The sequence below is a fragment of the Sphaerodactylus townsendi genome, linkage group LG12, assembly GCF_021028975.2.
Source record: "Sphaerodactylus townsendi isolate TG3544 linkage group LG12, MPM_Stown_v2.3, whole genome shotgun sequence".
NCBI classification, from domain to species: domain Eukaryota; kingdom Metazoa; phylum Chordata; class Lepidosauria; order Squamata; family Sphaerodactylidae; genus Sphaerodactylus; species Sphaerodactylus townsendi.
In genome coordinates, this window is record NC_059436.1 from 55,089,102 (window position 1) to 55,107,612 (window position 18,511).

Consider the following 18,511-nt stretch of genomic DNA (forward strand, 5'->3'; position numbering starts at 1 on the left):
ATTTCAGCTTTGGCAGCAGTGAGTGGATGCAGAGGCAGGCTGCCTTCAGAGCAGAGGTTCTTTATTGTGATTTCAAGCTCTTTCCAGGCCAGACTGCCCAGTACAGAATGAAACACAGCCCTTTTTATACAGTTTTTCACCCAATCAGAGGAGGAAGGGGGCAGTCCCCTGCCACATAATACAGACAATTTTAAAACAAAGAGGAGGAAGACAGTCTTTTGTTTTTGCTGATGGGATTAAGACCCAGAAGAAAAGGCTGCCAATGAATCTTGAGATCCTAGAAGTGGAAACTTCAATAGTCCAATGGGGCTTGAGATCCTAAAAGTGAAAATGCAAATAGTCCAATGGGAAGTAGGGTGATGTCCTCCAAACAGACCAAGAGCCTCCTTGTAAGTCAAAAGGTCTTTTGTTGAGGGTTGACAAAGCTTATCAGATTGTAAGAAGGAGTTGTCCTTACTTTGCATTTTCTGAGGCCACCACTTCCTTGTTACCCCACAACAACTAAAATAAAACTACTAAAATCTTAAGAGGCTTCTTCTATTAATACAATAAAATTAAGAAGAATATTTCCTAATCCATTTCTCTTCTTGTCTATCACTTAAAAGTAACTCTATAGAATCCCTTAACCTGTATAACAAAGAGACCTCCAATGCACAGTTACAAGCCCATTGTATAAAACATATAAGCAAGGAGAATCCTAAATTAGCAATTGTAAACAAAACCTTGAAAGCAACTGGAGAACCCTAGCTAAGGTTATAATCCCTAAACATTTGGCAAATAATAAATCCCACACTGAGGGGCTTACATTAAACCTTAAAGGGGAAAAAGGCAAGAAGGAAACCATGTGAAATATCAGCACATTTGTATATACATGTTCTTTCCAGGACTTGTGGAGGCTTTTGGACAACACTGGTCTCTTTGCTCTGATCCTTAGCCAGTGTAGTTCGATGGCAGGCTCAGGAAAATATTTTTCCTATTTTCCTGCTGGTAACAAACTGACAGTGCCATGACATTCCCCTTGTCCCTGTCTCCTCCCACTGGTTACCAGTTGATAGCTGGTGACCCTCAGTATGACAACACAACATATCCACTCTTCCAGACTCTATGATAATTCATTCATTAAAACATTTACATCTACTTTTCCTTGTGGTTAAAGCCAGCTTACAATCGTAGTAAAAAAGCATTTCCTGTTCCCCATTTTATCTGGCAAATATTTAGCTGAATTCGAATTCCCATCCTATCTTTATGCTGACGAAACTTAATTTTAAGACAGCCATATATGCTTGATTGCTGAAACACACCACCTACAGCCCAGATAAAAGACCATTTTGCTGGGATTCCTCCAGAGCCACATTTGAATGATTGCTCCTTGTCAAAGGTTGATTTGCTACTGCATGTTTTCTTTTATTGTTCCAAACACGCTGTTGCCAGGGAGACATTGCTTGCAAAATGGTTGTTAGAATATTCAGCTGCTTGTGATAGCCATCAATTAAGATTGCTTCTAAGTGGCTTTTGTAAGTTTTGCATGGAGGCTGTGGCTAAATTCTTCTTTGCTGTTGTTTTTAATTCCTATTTGTGTGAGGATTATGGGCTGCTAAACCTAAACAAGGTGGGGAAAAAAACATTTCCAGTAAAAATAATGATAAAATAACAAACCCCAAATTCTCTTCTCTCTTGAAACACTCATTTTTGGCTCAGTGGTGAGAACTGCGAGGGATGCCAGCCTCCAGGTGGGGCTTGGGGGATCCCCTGGAATCACAGTTCCTCTCCTGGGGAAAGTGGGTGCTTTGGAGGGTGGGTTCTGCCTGTGTCCCTGCCCTCCCCAGGCCCCCTCGCCAAATCTCCTGGAGTTTCCCAGCCTGCACCTGGCAGTGCAAATACACTTCCATGTTTCTGAGCAAGCCGGGCGACCAACATTCAGGCGGGAGCCTGCAGGTGTCCCAGCATCACCACTCACCTCCAGAGTACAGACATCAGTTCCCTTGGAGCAGGGGTCTGCCACCTGTGGCTCTCCAGATGTTCATGGACTACACTTCCCATCAGCCCCTGCCAGCATGGCCAAATTGGCCAATTGTAGTCCATGAACATCTGGAGAGCCACAGGTGGCAGACCCCTGCTTGGAGGAAATGGCGGCTTTGGAGGGAAGGGGGCGCCTGGTGACCTCTGCCCCACTGAGGAGCCCCACTGCTCTCCCCAGGCCCCACCCCCAGATCCCCAGCCCGGACCTGGCAAGCCCACCCCAAGGGAGGAGCACTTCAGGCCGAGGCGGAGGCCAGGCTCGCGGCCCCGCCGCGTCGCTTAGCAACCGCCTCCCCGTGCTGCGTGCCCCGCCCCTCGCCGCCGAGGGGGCGTGGCCGAGCTGCCGGGTTCCCTTCCCATCATGGCCGCTGCCGCCGCTGGAGCTGTCGGGGGGCTGCTGCCCTGACGGGACGGGACGGCTCCCTTCGTGCCGGCCGGCCGGCGAGCAGCAGCAGGAGGCGGCGGGCGTGGAGGCAGGCCGGCAGGCAGGCCAGGGCCGGCGCTCGGAAGGGGCCGAGGAGGCCATGCTGGCCGCCCCCACCGACTCCTCCTCAGGCCTGCTCTGACGGCTCTGCCCTCACTGGGGGGGGGGGGTCCTGCCCTTTGGCCCCCTCCTCTTGAAACGCCCCCCACCCCCGGAAGGGGCTGCGGGCTGTGCCCCTCCGGTGGAGCCCCTCGCCACTCCCCCCCGACACTCCCAGGACCATTTCTGCCCCCCAGCCTCCCCCCGTGATGATGATGATGATGATGGTGATGACTTTTCTGTGGGGTGTGTCCGTCTCTGCCCTGAATTCCTGACTCTTCCCCCCCCTTCCCCCAGTTCATTCCTACTCTTAGGGCTGTACATTTAATCTCTACCCCCCCTTCCTTACTCCTTCTCCTCTTCTTCCTTCTTCTCTTCCTTCTTTCTTCTCAACTTTAAAAAGGAAGCAGGTGGCTGTTTCTTATCTTCCCCAGTCCTCCCTGAGAAGATTTTAGGATTTTGGTTTCCACCTGGGGCAAGATTGTAGTTTCTGCTTCAGTATTATTTTATATTTGACCTGGAGGTGTGCAAGCTTCCCTCTCTCACCCTCCCTCCATCTCACCGATAGATATTGGGGTCTGGCTTCCCCACACACCCCCTTTCCCCAAGGGGTGCCTCCCCTTCTCCCTGCTTAGGGTGAGAGGCTGTCTTGTTCTTCTGCAATCTGCTGTACTTGGGGCAAATTTCCGTTCATGGTTGGTCCTTATTCTCTGGCATTTTCCTTCCTTTATGCCTTATTTTTCTCTCCCCCCCCCCCCCACTGCATTTTTCCTTTTGGACCCTAAGCCCAACTGCACATAGCTCCCTCTAGTTCCCCCTCTTCTGCCTTTGTTGATTCAACCAGGGCAGGCCCAGCAGCTGAGCCCTCAGGCCTTAGAGCAGACATGTTGGTACTCTGGATGGTGGGGTGTTGTTGGGTCCTTTGTGCCTTCCTTGGTTCAAATGTTGGAGTCATCTAAAGCACCAACCTTCAAGGAACCCGCCAAGAAAGCCTGTCCGGCACTAATCTGGAATGAAGCCAGCTCACTTGCCACATCTGGATCACTTCCGGCTGCTCTGCAGAAATCTTCCTCCCGGAGATCACATCCAGACTAAGCATCTCTTTCCATCCAGGAGTTGTGTGTGTCCTGTGTCAGGTGACACAGGGCCTTTTATGTGACCAGTAAGGAGTAGGTCAGGAGTGTGTCTAAGCCTCACACTTGTGCAACTGCTGCTTGTCATTTGCTGAGCTACTTTGATGACTCTTCATGTTCCCTTCTTCAAAATGACTCCCACAGGCTCACTTTCCCATTTTGCTTTCCCTGGGAAGATGCATCAGTGGTGAGTGTGACTGGATGCTTACTATGGGATAGATTTGGGCGAGACTTGAGTTCCACCGAAACACTTGCGGACTGTCAAATCCTGTATGGAGCTGCAGGAAGTTTGAACTGTTCATCTCTTAGTTTTTGTTTTGGATAAAGACTCCAGCACACATGTTTCTTGCATTTGAATAATACTTGAAGCTAAACACTTATCAGTTTGGCCTTTGATGGGTAAATGCTGTACAAAATAAAAGAGAATCTGGAACCCAGCTTACAGTGAGATGACTTATCCCTGCCCTGGGTAACCCTTGTGTAGCTTACTTCTGGGCTAGAATTGGTTTTCTCTGTGGAAGGCAACATACAAGAACTTAAAAGAACTTTTGGAGAGCTTTTGAGCTTCTGAGTGAAACTTTTAATTCATTATTTGCCAAATGACCATTGTTGTTTCAGCACTGAAGAAGTGTTGTGCATCGGAACTGTGCCTTGGATGATTGTGCTTTGCCAGACACAACGCTTCTCCTGGGAAATTTCTTGCCAATCTGGCAGATCATTGTCTTGTTCAGAGGATACCTGCCTTTCAATACTTTATGGGTCAGCAGCCTGGAAAAGTTCTTGGCGACCAACGGAGGCCAAGTCTGCCTGCCCTGCACTTTATCAAGGGAGCAGGGAAGAAGGAAGCATCAAAGCATGGGGGACCTCACTGTAATGTGTTTCTGGAACATGGTAAGAAGTATGATTTTTGTTTAGCTTTTAAGTTTTCTTTGCATTGAAACAAAATTTCTCTACATTTCTTCAGTGGTTTAATCAGTGTTCTGTGAATATAGCAAATTCTTATTCAGTGAACATCTAGGGAAGAGTATCAGTGCTTGAAATCTTTGGGTAGCTAGAAGTTTGTATGAATGGATGCACTCTTTCAATACGTTGTGGGAAACCGCATGATAAACGTGAGGACATTGGAGAGAGAGATGCTGGCAAAAGATCTACTGAAATGTGTGACAAGCACTTCCAAGAGCAAGAAGGCATTTCCATCATTTTGTAATCTGCACTTCTAATCCTGTGAAATGCTGGGTGTTACGGTACAAGAAAAGGAACATCTAGAGTGGTGGTGTGCTAAGGCCTGTAAAGCGACCTTTTAGACTTCTTACTAAGTTAATGGGGGGCGGGGGTGTTAGCCAAGCCTGGTGGCAGTACCCTGCCCTCGCATGTGCAATCCGCGCACATTGAAGGAGTACATGGATGAAGTAGAAGCAGAAATTATGGTTAGGAGGCATATAACACAGCCATCGTTCTGAAACTAAGCTGACTTCGGTCTGGTCATTCTGGATGATAAAATCTGACAAAAACCCCTTTGAGTTCCATGATGGAGGAAAGGCAGGTTGTAAATGTAATTATAACTTTTAAAAACATTGAGAGAAACTTGCCTACAGTTATTGATCTTCAGATTAACTGATAAACCCTTTAGAGGTTTCCTCAGTACACAGTCAAAAAAATGTTGGTTCAGATTCTAACAGGGGGAGAGAAATAGAGTGTGCGCTGGAGTAACCAAAAGGAGAAGTTTATTAGATTTAAAAATGAACTGGATAAATTCAGGAATGGCGTAGTTGCTGTTTGTCATATGCTTATCAGTAGATTTTGATGTAATGTTTCCTCCTTCTACGAGGAGAGATTTTTCGCTACAAAGGTTATCTGAACCCCTTGCGACACTGCTTGTAAAAGTTTCAGCACGTGGCCTACGGGATGATTCCTTGAATTAGCTCAACACAACTGCTGATTAGTGCAGCCTTTCCTCCCATGTCCTGAATCACTGGCTTGCTCTTCCTTTCTGTGGCGGCATCTGGACTGGGATGTGGTTGATGCTGGGTGCAGATTGGGATGGATCTGGGGCAGAGCAGAGTCACGGGGGAAGGGAAATGACATCCAGGGCAACACCTGTTCCGGGCGCCCTGCCCCCGTGTCCCCCACCCTCACACCCTCTCGTGCCCCACTTATTTTAGCCGGTGTGAGCCTGCCACAGGCCGCCCCTTGGCCCGCCCCCGGCAGGCTGCTCCTTCAGCTGTGGGAATACTGATCCTGCTTAGCTCCCAAGGCCTGACGAGATTGGGCTATCCCCGTGGTGGCAAACCTTTGGCACCCCAGATGTTATGGACTACCAATTGGCCATGCTGGCAGCGGCTGATGGGAATTTTTAGTCCATAACATCTGGAGTGCCAAAGGTTTGCCACCACTGGGCTATCCCATGCCGCCTTGTCTCCCCCATTCTGCAGCACAACCACAGCCACATGAGGGCTGACTAGCAGGCATGTAGTACATTTTGAAGTTTTACTGTGAAACTGTTTGTGATGCATTAGCCGAGCTGGTGGTTTGTCTTACTGATTCATGAGATCATGTAATGAACTTCCAGTATCCTGGGAAACTTCTGACACCTGTTACCATGTGCATGCTACATTTTGTAACCAAGCCAGAAATGTATTAAAAAGCTTACATACCTGGATTCAGGTGCAGTCCCTTGGAGTTCTAGTGACCGCAGCTGACTATTTGCAAATAAAGATTGTTCCTGTTACTGGTCCTGCTTGCCTTCAATTGGATCTCAGCTAGGAACAAATCCTTGGGTTTCTTCCATGATAAAATGTTCTTCTGAGCAACAGTGATAACCACAAGTAATTCTTCCAGCTGGTGTCACATGAGTGGGGTTGGGGATGGAAGAATAGCTTTCAGACCTGTATCAGTTTTTTTCACAAGTGCTGCATTAGTTACTGGGGGAAGCTTCCTTGTTTTGAATTTTTCAGAGTGCCCAAGGAATGCAGTCAAATATTACGTATTGCTGTGCAGCATATTTCTGTAGATTTTAACATTTTGAGCATGGCTTAAAGAAATTTTCATATTTGCTCATGTTGTGGGTCGGGGAGAAATAGGTGAGACGGAGGGAGCTGCAGGATGCAGAAGGTCTCAGATCCAGTCTGTGGTATCTTCAGGGAACAGACTCAAGGACCCACCCCCCCACCCCCCCGCGTTGGAGGGCTGCAGCTAGTCAGAACAGAAGGCACAGGACTAGAAGTGACAATGGCCTGACCCCCTAGCACCGTGCTGGCCATGCTGGCAGGGGCTGATGGGAATTGTAGTCCATAACATCTGGAGTGCCAAAGGTTTGCCACCACGGCCCTAGCATAAGGCGGCTTCATCCATTCACCTGCCCAAAGAAATCCCAATTTTATTTATATCTCAAATCCTGTTTATTGTATTTATACTTCAGAGTTTCTAGCTATGGGTTTGGGGCTGGTTGAGCAGTTTCACTGACCTTACAGTTGTTGGGAGAAACAACACCTCATGTGTGTTTTCCCTTTGCACAATGAGCAGAGTGCACAGAGGCTAAAACACAGCAGAGCTTACCTGGACATGCACATGTGTGAGCTTGGTAGGGAGAGCTTAATACACAAAAGAAAGTTGGAGTCGTTTGTAGTTTCTAATCTATTAAAAAGAGTATTTATTAGCGAACTCCATTCTGGATAGAAAGGTGGAGAGATAGGTTCACTAACTATCCTATTCTAGCTGGATGGAGACAGATGCGCAGGAGACACATCCTCTCCCTAGGCATGGTGAGAGTAAGATGGAGAGTTCTGAGAAGAAGGCGGAAGGAAGGGAGGAAGTCCCTAAGAGTATCAATCTACATCAAAGGATAGGACCAGCATGATAGAGTAAAGGTGACAAATTCCTAGGTCCCTTTCTAGTCACTGGCTATCTAGTAAAAAAAAACCCTCTGTAGGTTGAGGCAGGAAACAGCGTAAAGTCCCTTTCTTCCAACAACAGGAAGATTTTGAAGGGGGTGTTGTCTGAATTCAGTTCAGAGGAATTCTGATCAATGTGTTCTCAGGGTTGATGCCTTGTATTGCTTTGCCTCTGTTTCAATTGATGGAGGGAACTTGTTCTAACGAGCGCATACTTTCTTTTAAAGGGGTATGTATCTTATCTCCCTGCCCATATGCACCTATGTGTTCACGTGAAGATGCCTTTTGTTATTCTGTGCTGGTTTGTATTGTTGCACTCTGTCAGGGATGGCACAGGGTAGCTTGACTGTATCTGGGTGATTGAAATGCATTCCTGTTAATGTAACTGATACAAAAATATATGCATTCAGCCTGCTATATGTTACCATGCTGTAAGGGGACATTCTTTCCTTGATCTTTCCTCTCTCTTTCACGCGCCTTGTAGATAACTAAGCTTATCTCTGACACCTTCCTCTCCCATGGGAAAAGGGATGATTCCGTTGACTTGTGGGGGTTGGAGTCCAGGTGGCTGTGGCTGATTCCGCATGGGTGAAAAACAGTGGTGTGAAAACAGTATAAACCCTTTTACACTGTTTTAAACCCTTTTACACCATTTTCACACCTTTTTCACACTGTTTCTTTTTGGCCCATGCGGAATCAGCTTGTTTCTATCTGTGGCTGACCTTGGGGTGCCTCAGCGCTGAAATAATTCTTTCTCACATTCTTTGGGAAAACGGGAGGGGGATTGTTTCTGAGTAGAGAAAGGAGCAAAAGCCAGGTTTGTCAGAACTGGCTCCTTGCAAGCTGGGTGCTTCGTTGCCTTCCAATAAATGCTGCTGATCATCAATCCAGAGTTCGTTTATTGATTCAAGGGTCGAGACCTTACACACTCCTTTTAATGCTTCTTGTGATTGATTTCACCTTGATGTTGATGGGAAACTGGATTCCATCTTCCTGCTTTGGAAGGGCTGGAAATTGATTGGAGTAGAACAGCATGATTTCCGCAGGCTCCAACATCTTAACTGAGATGTGCCTTGATCATCTAGCAAGAATAGACAGATGGGAACTTCTCTCTCTCTCTCTCTCTCTCTCTCCCCCCCCCCCCGCATTATACTATGATGATGACCTTGGGTCAACCAAGTTGTGCACGGAAAAGTTTTGCAAGGAAAAATAACTTCAGTATTGTTCCCCTTCATATGCTTGTCGGAGAACTTTGTGCCTTAATTGAAAATGATGGTGTTGGGCAGAAAGCATATGACTTCAAAGGAAACAGTCAGGCTCATACATCTGTTAAAGGAATATCAGACCTCACATGTGCATGAAAGAAATTGTTTTCCTTTTACAGCTTTTTAGTGGATGTGGCGATTTCAGTTTAGGAACTGGTAGTCTGCAATCCTAAGCAGAATTGTACCCATCAGCCTGTTAACTTCAGGGGGCCTGATGGTGCCAAGAGGGCAAGAGACATTCAGAAGTGGTTTGCCACTTCCTGCTTCTCCATGGAGACCCTGGACTTCCTTGGTGTCCCCCATCCGAGTTGACCAGAGCTGACCATAAGTTTAGCTTCCAAGATTTGACAAGATCAGGCTGCCTGGGCTTAGAAAGGAGTAGCTCTCCTTGGGAAGGGACTGTGGATTTGCCTTTCTGCTTTCTGTGGCTTGTGTTATAAAAACAAGCAGAGAGCAGAACTTCAGCCTTTTGAATCTTATCGTGGAGCAACGTCATGAAAGTTAAATGCTCCTGAGAGCTGTGCGGAGGGTCTTATCCTGCTGAGGCTGCAACCGTGTCGTCTTCCTACTCTGCAAAGTATTCATTTGACACATTTTTATGCCGCCTTTCTACATCGTCCAGGTCCCCAAGGTGGCAAACATGTAAACAGGAAAACATTTGAACAATGAAAAACAAACGTTAAAATTTTTGAAATGATTCAGTAAAGAATTGTCATTTACAATTGATCAAGTTTCTTAAAAGCTCTTTTACATTTTTTCGCAAATTATAACCACTCGCATACTGATTTGCCAGCTAATCACATCCACATGTAATTATAGATCAAAAAATGGGACCATCAATTGATGCTTGATATAATTCATCTCAGGAGTCCAAAGCGTTTTCCGTTTTTAAAAATATCCTTCGTCTTCTGGAGCGCAGTGAGTTGTTGTTCTCGAAAGAAACGTGTGCAAAGTTCTGCTGGGTCCAGCTTCGGTTTTGGCTGGCTCAGGAGGAGGGGGAGGCCCCTGCGCCGGTGAATGCTGAGCTCAGAGTTCAAGATTCCAACTCCCTCGCCTGGAATCTGCATCTTATTTGGTAGAAAGGGATACATTCATTGTCTTAAGAGGCTTGTAGAATAGATACAAAGCGGAGTCATCCAGAGTTCAATAGTAACACACACAGACAAAAGAGCCAGAGCTGGTAATGAAGCCAGTTAGAACTTCAGGCCAAGCAGAAGATGTTCTTGGGATAGAAGTGCCCGAAACTCTAGTTTTTGCTCTTCTGAAGGCCCTTTTCCTGATTCCTCCTCCCCCCCCCCCCCCCCCGCCAGTGCACCCTTTGTCTGATGTGCTGTCTTCTGCTTTCCCTTGTTGCCTCCCAGGGCAGTTTTGTGCTCAGAAAAACTATGGCTGAATTGGGGTGTGGTGGGTTTTCCGGGCTGTCTGGCCATGTTCCAGTAGCATTTTCTCCTGATGCTTTGCCTGCATCTGTGGCTGGCATCTTCAGAAGATCTGAAACATCAGGAGAAAATGCTACTGGAACACGGCCATACAATCTGGAAAACCCACAACATCCCAGTGATTCCGGCAGTGAAAGCCTTCGACAATGCATATGGCTGAATTGTGTGACATTTATCACTATGTCAGACTGGGCCAATCCCAGTTGCATAGTAAGGACCTTCAAGGATTTTCCCTCTATCCCCTCCCAACACCATTTTGCCTCCTCCAGGCAGCTTCCATATGTTCAACTTTCCCTGCTCCATCCTCTTTTTCCTACCCACCCACTAACCAAACTTCATCTGCCCACCCATCTTCCGCTACATCAGTGGTTCTCAACCTGGGGGTCGGGACCTCTTTCGAACGACCCTTTCACAGGGGTCGCCTAAAACTCTCTGCATCAGTGTTCTCCATCTGTAAAATGGATAAATGTTAGGGTTGGGGGTCACCACAACATGAGGAACTGTATTAAAGGGTCGCAGCATTAGGAAGGTTGAGAACCACTGCGCTGCATCTTTTATGTATTTGCTTTATTTATCCCCAGGCTTTCTCCACGGGAACCCAAACCAGTTTACATCCCTCTTCCTTCTTGCGTTTTATCTCCACAACAACCTGTGACATAAGCTAGACTGAGAGTGTGTCTGGGCCAGCTGCCCCGTGGGATTCCATGGCAAAGCAAAGGTTGGCATTTGGCTCTGCACAACTCTGGCTTTAGTGGAGTGAGTGCTGTGGAACAGTTGCAAGCAGCTGGTCTTGGGCAAGTCTTGAAAGTCATGTGATAGTAAGTTGTCCTGGGTTGCTGCTGGGCCTAGTCCTCCTCCAAAGGCCAAAGCAGCTGTGGGGCGGGCCCCCTCCCTGTTATTTACCCACAGAAACTGAGGCTTGAAGGCTGGCAGCACAGTTGTGTGTCCTTAGAAGTGGCTCCTGAGGGCATTTGTTTCCTTAATCTTTAGGCTTCTATCATTTGGTGGGTTTTAACCCCTCCCCTATATATATTTTGTACAAGGTTTCCGATTTTCTGCTAACGTGAGGCTTTTCGGAGGTTTGTAGAAATATTTGCCTTGTCTGTCGATGGCTGCAGTCTCTAGATTTAAGTATCCACAGATGGAACAACCTAGAAAATTAGATATGTTGTGTAGACTTTTCCCTTGGCTCTCCGGAATGTGCCTAGTAATCCCTTTTGAAATCAATTGTGAATACATTGACAGGGTTAAAAAAATGCCATCTGAATGTTGAGACATACTCTGCAAGGAGTAGCAAGCAACCAGGAATGAGTTTAGCCTCCCCCATAGTATTTCTACACGGACAATGTAGTGTTGTCTATTTCCCTCTAGCACTGTCTACATCCCTGGCAGGGCGTGTGAATCTGATGCAGCCTGGTTCTTCTAACCTGTCTGGGAAAATAATGCCATTTGGTGTCCACTTTTAAATGTTGGTGTGCATATGGTGCTCTTTGATGTCTTGACTGAAGTAGGCAGACTTCCCCCCCCCCACCCCCCACCCACGAATCCCTCCCTCTGGTTAGGAAATCCGGAGCATCCCTTCCTCTCGTGCACACACATTCCCCTCTTGGATTACTTCTGCACTAGTGCTTTTCCTGACAACAACAGCCACACCTACAGCCCTGCCTTTAACCAAGGTTGAAGTGGTGGTTTGAAGTTAACTGCAGTTACAGAAACACCACTGTAGACCAGCTGTTTGGATCTGAAAATGAAAGGGACGGATTTGTGGATAAGAGGAAGGGACAACGGTGAGGACTGGGGAAAGTGCGCGTGAGAGTGACCGGAGGAACAGATGAGCTTGTGGTTCTGATCTTGGCAGCAATCCGCTAAATGATGCCTGCAGACCCTGTGGTGCCCTCGATGCTCCCTGATGCTGCCCGCTTCTTCTCCAAAGCAAAAACCCGCAGTCCTGTCATTCCTCTACCACAGACGACCAGGAGGTGTTTCCCCAAGTTGTGTGGCAAGAGCAGACGGGGTGGGAAAGGCCCCCCCCCCACTGGCAGTGTCTGCTGGCTAGGAATGGGCTTTTGACTAATAGGGTTACTCCCACTGGCAGGCAGAGTTTCTGTTAGATCTGCTTCCCTCAGCTTCCCCCAAACTCTTCTTGAACAGTGATCTTCTGTGAGGTGGCCACTGGGTGTCAGGAAGAGGCTGCAGATGATGGTGTGACGGGAAGCCTTGCCTGAACAACTTCAGCAGGATCCAGTCGAGATTGACGTGTGTGGGAGATCAGTGCGGCATCAACAGCTGCTTGGGCTGGAGGCTCACTTTGCCAGGAGTGTGGGTGGGTGGGTCTCGAGAGCCCCTGGCCCCGTCCTTCAAAATGCCCTGCTGCCAGGCCCCCTTGCCATGGGCACAGAGCGCAGGGGAAGCCTCCGGCCCTCTCATCTCAGCAGATACCCAGAGCTTACAAAATTGCTGATGAGGTTAGGGTGTTGGACTATGTCTGATGCTGGGATGAGGGGGTGGGGGAGTAGCACTCACTTCCTGTTTAGTCATGAAGATCACTCCGTTGGGTGCGCTCGCTCTCTCTCTCTCAGGCTAGCCTACCTCACAGGGAGGTTGTGAGTATAAAGTGGAGTGTTGTGGAGAACCACATATGCCCCACAGAGCTCCTTGGAAGAAAGATGGCACGACAGTGCAATATATGTATAGACAACTGCCCACCTGATCCTCTTCCTTTCTGGCAGCAGGGGCAGGAGTGAGTGAGCAGCAGGCTGCAGCAGAGAGGTGAAGTGCTGGCTGATGCTTTGAGGTGTTAGGTAGGGAGGAAGATGTGGAGGTGATTTATGTGCTCAGCATCAGCTGGAGCGGAAAGAGAAGCAAAGGAGGAGGTCAGGGGAGCTGCCTGCTTGTTGGTACAGAGGTGGGCCTGCAAGGGGTGGGTGGGTGTCATTATTTACTTCATTTAATTTGTACCCACACTTTCTCCCCAGTGGGGACCCAAAGTGACTCATACCATTCTCCTCTCGTCCATTTAACCCTCACAACAACCCTGTGAGGTAGGCTAGGCTGACAATTGGACTGGCCCAAGTGAGTTTCCATGGCAGAGGCAGAGTTTGAACCTGGGTCTCCCAGATCATAAGAACATAAGAACAAGCCAGCTGGATCAGACCAAAGTCCATCTAGTCCAGCTCTCTGCTACTCGCAGTGGCCCACCAGGTGCCTTTGGGAGCTCACATGTAGGATGTGAACGCAATGGCCTTCTGCGGCTGTTGCTCCCGATCACCTGGTCTGTTAAGGCATTTGCAATCTCAGATCAAGGAGGATCAAGATTGGTAGCCATAAATCGACTTCTCCTCCATAAATCTGTCCAAGCCCCTTTTAAAGCTATCCAGGTTAGTGGCCATCACCACCTCCTGTGGCAGCATATTCCAAACACCAATCACACGTTGCGTGAAGAAGTGTTTCCTTTTATTAGTCCTAATTCTTCCCCCCAGCATTTTCAATGAATGCCCCCTGGTTCTAGTATTGTGAGAAAGAGAGAAAAATTTCTCTCTGTCAACATTTTCTACCCCATGCATAATTTTGTAGACTTCAATCATATCCCCCCTCAGCCGCCTCCTCTCCAAACTAAAGAGTCCCAAACGCTGCAGCCTCTCCTCATAGGGAAGGTTCTCCAGTCCCTCAATCATCCTTGTTGCCCTTCTCTGCACTTTTTCTATCTCCTCAATATCCTTTTTGAGATGCGGCGACCAGAACTGGACACAGTACTCCAAGTGCGGTCGCACCACTGCTTTATATAAGGGCATGACAATCTTTGCAGTTTTATTATCAATTCCTTTCCTAATTATCCCCAGCATAGAGTTTGCCTTTTTTACAGCTGCCACGCATTGAGTTGACATTCCCATGGAACTATCAACTAAGACGCCCAAATCCCTTTCCTGGTCTGTGACTGATAGCACTGACCCTAGTCCAGCATGCTATCTGCTACTCTGTGAGCTTGCCAAAAGGGATAGGAAGGAAACCTGTCGACTGCTTTCACGTGCACAAACACACATACAAAATAGCAACCACATGTGTCTTTGGTGAATCTCTTCTAAAGCTTAGTTTCTGAACCAGATGTGGAGCTGATTTTCTGCGTCACAGTTACTGGTGTGGTGCCATTGGATTTGAACCGGATGAAATGCAAAAGTAATGGTACGTTTCCCTAAGGTACTTCAAGAGTCATGCCACATAATCCTAAGCAGAGTGGCAGCCTTGAAGGCCCACGGAATCGGAAGGGCTGTGTTGTCGTCTGCTATGAGGCCCTTTGTGTTATGACGGCCTTGCAGTTAAGGCAGCTTGGCCTTCTCGCTCCTCACGTGTGCTAAGGAATCTGCCCGGATGTACTCCCTAGTTGCCTTGTGGATACAAAGGTGCATTTGTGAATGCAACTGTGTGGGGAGTGTGTGTGGGTATGAGAATTGTAGTATATATCTTCACTTCTGATGAGGGTTTTTTTGTTCTTTAATTGGGTGAAGAAGCTGCCAGGCCTTCCCACTTGCTTACGCTCTGCCTGTGCCAGGACAACGTTTGTCTGCTTCACAAGGGGCAACTTCTTGCTCACCATTCGTCTCTTCTACAAAGCCAGAGTGGTTCACAGCATTTGTTGCTCCAAACAAGGTCTGCCCTGTTGCTGCTCCTGGGCTGGAGCCACTTGAGGCCAAGCCTGTGGCAACATGAGGTCAGGGGTCAGGTGTGAGCTGGTAATGTGCATTGATTTTCTTTGCATTTCTAAATATGCCTCAAGACTTGTTTATTTTTGCTGCAGCAGTCTTATGTTGCTATACCTCTGAAATTACAAGAGAATCATTGCTATGTTTGTGGTTTGCCATGTAATGCCTTTCTTCAGAACTGCATAAAAGATGGTAATTGGGAATGGGGCATGTGTGTGTGTATGTGTGACTCTTTTCTCCGGTTTGTCACACCATTCCAGTCCTCTGTAAGCTGCAACTATCACCCAAATGAGAAATATGCCAAGGCTGGCCATCCAAGGTGTCTGAATGAGAACTTGCTGTACTGTGGTCTCTGTAGTAATGGGAAGCCACCTCTAGTATCAGACTCCACCTCTAGTATCAGACTCCATCTGTTTTAGGATTGAATGCTTCTTGCTAATCCTATTTTTGTCTGACCCATAATGCAAAACAGGATGGGGTGTGTGTGTTGACTCCCAGTTGTCCCTGGGGTGAGGTAGGTGCCACTCAATCAATGATAATTTTGCCATAGAAAGAACAGTCAATGGAATTCAGTGAGAGAGGTGATAGGATTCCTTTGCCTAGGAATGAGCGCTGCTGTTTCTCTCTCCCTTGAAGTATGTGAAGCTCACGTGCACAGGCAGGATGGTAGCTTCAATGTTAGGGATGGTTCAGGTTTCCAGCAAGAATTTCCCTTCATGCTGACGAAAATTGCACATGTTCATTGCAAAAGCCACCTGCGCTGTTGGGGAGATGTGTTTAATGAGCCGGTCCCTGTGCCGCCTGTTGAATTCCTGATTTCATTAATTCTTCTTCAAACAACCACAACCTGTCATGAAGGATGTGACTCAGGGCAGGCAACTGCAGATGTTAATTTTTTTGTTTAAGGTTTTGCTTTCCATTTTAAAAAAATCCCTGAAAACCTTGATTACATTTTGTTGGCCACTAGATGGCCGAGCTGAATCTTTACATGAAGGAGGAGGATTAGTTTCTGCACCTTTAAAACTGCATGCCTGAAGCCTTTTAACCAGAGGAACCTGCTGTCTTAGCAAAAGCAGATGGGGCTATTTGGGAAACTGAAGGCGCTGTATTAGAAGGTGTATGGTACGGGATTTTCTATCCCTTACTTTGTATTCATGCTGGAACTTGACATTGGAGTAGATGCCGAGCAACCACGAAAACAGCAGATGAGTGTCTCTTCTGCTTCCCACTTCTACATGTGCTGAATATATGGGAGTTTTCCTGTCTCCACAAGAAGCAGCCAACAGAAATGGAGTCTGATGACTTCATGCTGCGTGTTGGATGTGAAGATGGGGAGAGGAGTTGTGCTATTTAGGAGATGAACGTGCTGTCAGGTTGCAGGAGACTCATGGCAACCCCAACCACGTGGTTGTCAAGGCACAAGATAAGCAGAGGTGCTTTGCCACTGCTGTCTTCTGCGTGGCAACCCCAATCTTCCTTGGTGGTTTCCCATTCAAGTAGTAGAAGAAGAAGAGTTTGGATCTATATCCCCTCTTCCTCTCCTGTAAGGAGACTCAAAGGGGCTGACAATCTCCTTTCCCTTCCCTCTTCACAACAAACACCCTGTGAGGGGGTTGGGGTTGAGAGAGCTCCAAAGAACTTCCCCAGATAAGCCTCCACAGTTCAAGTAGCAGAATGGGGACTCAAACCTGGTTCTCCAGATTAGAGTGCACCTGCTCTTAACCACTTCACCACGCTGGTACCAGCTGAGCCAACCCTACTTCGCTCCCAAGCTGTTTAACTTCTGTGAAAAAGAGTCAGTTTTGTCCTCTAAGATGAACAACTTGGTCAGTGCTCATGTCCAAATGTATGATTGACCTAGTATGTTTTTATCCCCCCTCTTCAAGGAGCTCTAGCTCTGCCATTGTTATTTTATCCTCCTAGCCACCCTGTGAGGTAGGTTTGGCAAGAGCATTGACTCTGCCTTAAGGTCACCTACGAGCTTCATAGCAAAGTGGGGATTTGAGGCCAGATTTCTCAGGTGCTCGGCTGTTGCTCTGCTGTGCTGCTGAGGACCCGAAACCCAAGGTCAGACACCTGTTTCTGTGGACCTGTTGCATTGCAAGGATCAGGTGAAGAAATCATCTAAACACGCAGAGTACACTTGTAGAATGCAGTGAGCATTTCTTAGCCAGCAAACACACAGGTCAGCAACTGGATGTCCTGGAGGGTCTTCTTTAGGAATGGAGTGATTGTGAAGGGCCAAGAGCCTGACATTTAACCCCCAGAAGGCCCAACCAGTGCTGCTGATTTTGCGCGCCACGGTGGCTCTTGGCTGGCCACTTTAAAGCCCCAACAGTAGTTAGGGAGGTAGATTTGATCTCAATTTTGCTACAATGCAGCTGCTCAACTCTTGCCTTATCTTGACATGTAAGCGAATAATCAGGCTAGTGAAGTTTAGTTTCTTTCATTTGCTTAAGTGTTTCTCTTCTTTTTGAAATAATCTTTTTAAAGACTAATCTCTGTCACCAGGAGGAGTTGAACTGTTTTATGTTTTGTCATCCAAAGAGTGGGCTGCCAGGTTCTCTTTAAAAGCTCTCTGGACAGGTGTGCATCCACCTGGGAAGAGTCTTCACCAGAAAGCCTGCTGTAAGGATGAGTTTTTGAGCTCTGTATTTGGCCATTTCTGAAAAGGTCTTTCTGCTGATGTTTCTCTTGACACTATCAGCTCTTAGTGAACGAACTTCCTCATCATGGTTTGATAGACAGCTGTGTTTTGCAGGGGTGGCCAACCTATGGCACTCCAGATGTTCATGGACTACAATTCCCATCAGCCCCTGCCAGCATGGACAGTTGGTCATGCTGGCAGGGGCTGATGGGAATTGTAGTCCACAGACATCTGGAGCGCCATAGGTTGGCCACCCCTGCTAGCGCATCCATTTAAGTACATCTTTCGCAGTTTTAAAAAGTCCAGAATATAGAATTACTTGCAAATGCTACTACCTAACTGTGTTTGGTTTTTGTCATTCCCCCCCGCAGAGGATGTATATTGTTTGTCTAAGGTATACATGTATCCTCTCTGCATTAATCAGTAATCAGATCTCATTTTGGAAAGCTTGCATTTAAATGGTCAACAATTATTTGTGTGAGTGTGTGCACGTTAAAGAGAACTTTCTGCAGTGTTGTCAAATGCCTGTGCAAAATCTACTGGTTTGGGAATTGAGGCTGTGGGTGTAATTTAAATGATTCAGACTTGACGCCTGGTGTCCCGAGTGTGTTGAATGCTTTATCTCTGGCTGCAGTTGAAAATGTCTTCTTGATGAGGAATCTCTCTCTTGACATCGCCTAATTAGAGGCCTGCGTGAAGTTTCTTGATTAGGGGCAGTTTTAACAATTGAAACAGAAGAAAAGAGTCACCATCTGTTTTGTTCTTTGTTTAATATGTGATAAACTTTCCCCCAGATGTAGCTTGAGAGAGCTGCACAGTTGTCTTCAAAGTGATGGCGCACTTTGGGGTGGAAGGGGAGACGTGCTTCCTTTGTGGTAGGCACCACAGAATTAAAAAT

General features: G+C 47.2%; 1 protein-coding gene across 1 annotated transcript in view; it reads left to right on the plus strand.

Annotated features, from left to right (window-relative positions):
* Nucleotides 1-2,365: 2,365 nt before the first annotated feature.
* The window catches only part of ABL1 (ABL proto-oncogene 1, non-receptor tyrosine kinase), a 219,724-nt gene continuing 203,578 nt past the window's right edge, over nucleotides 2,366-18,511 (plus strand). Inside the window, exon 1 of the mRNA XM_048512403.1 lies at nucleotides 2,366-4,566. Within this exon, the coding sequence (XP_048368360.1) occupies nucleotides 4,431-4,566 (136 nt within the window). The 5' untranslated portion in view covers nucleotides 2,366-4,430. The remainder of the gene's footprint in view (nucleotides 4,567-18,511) is intronic.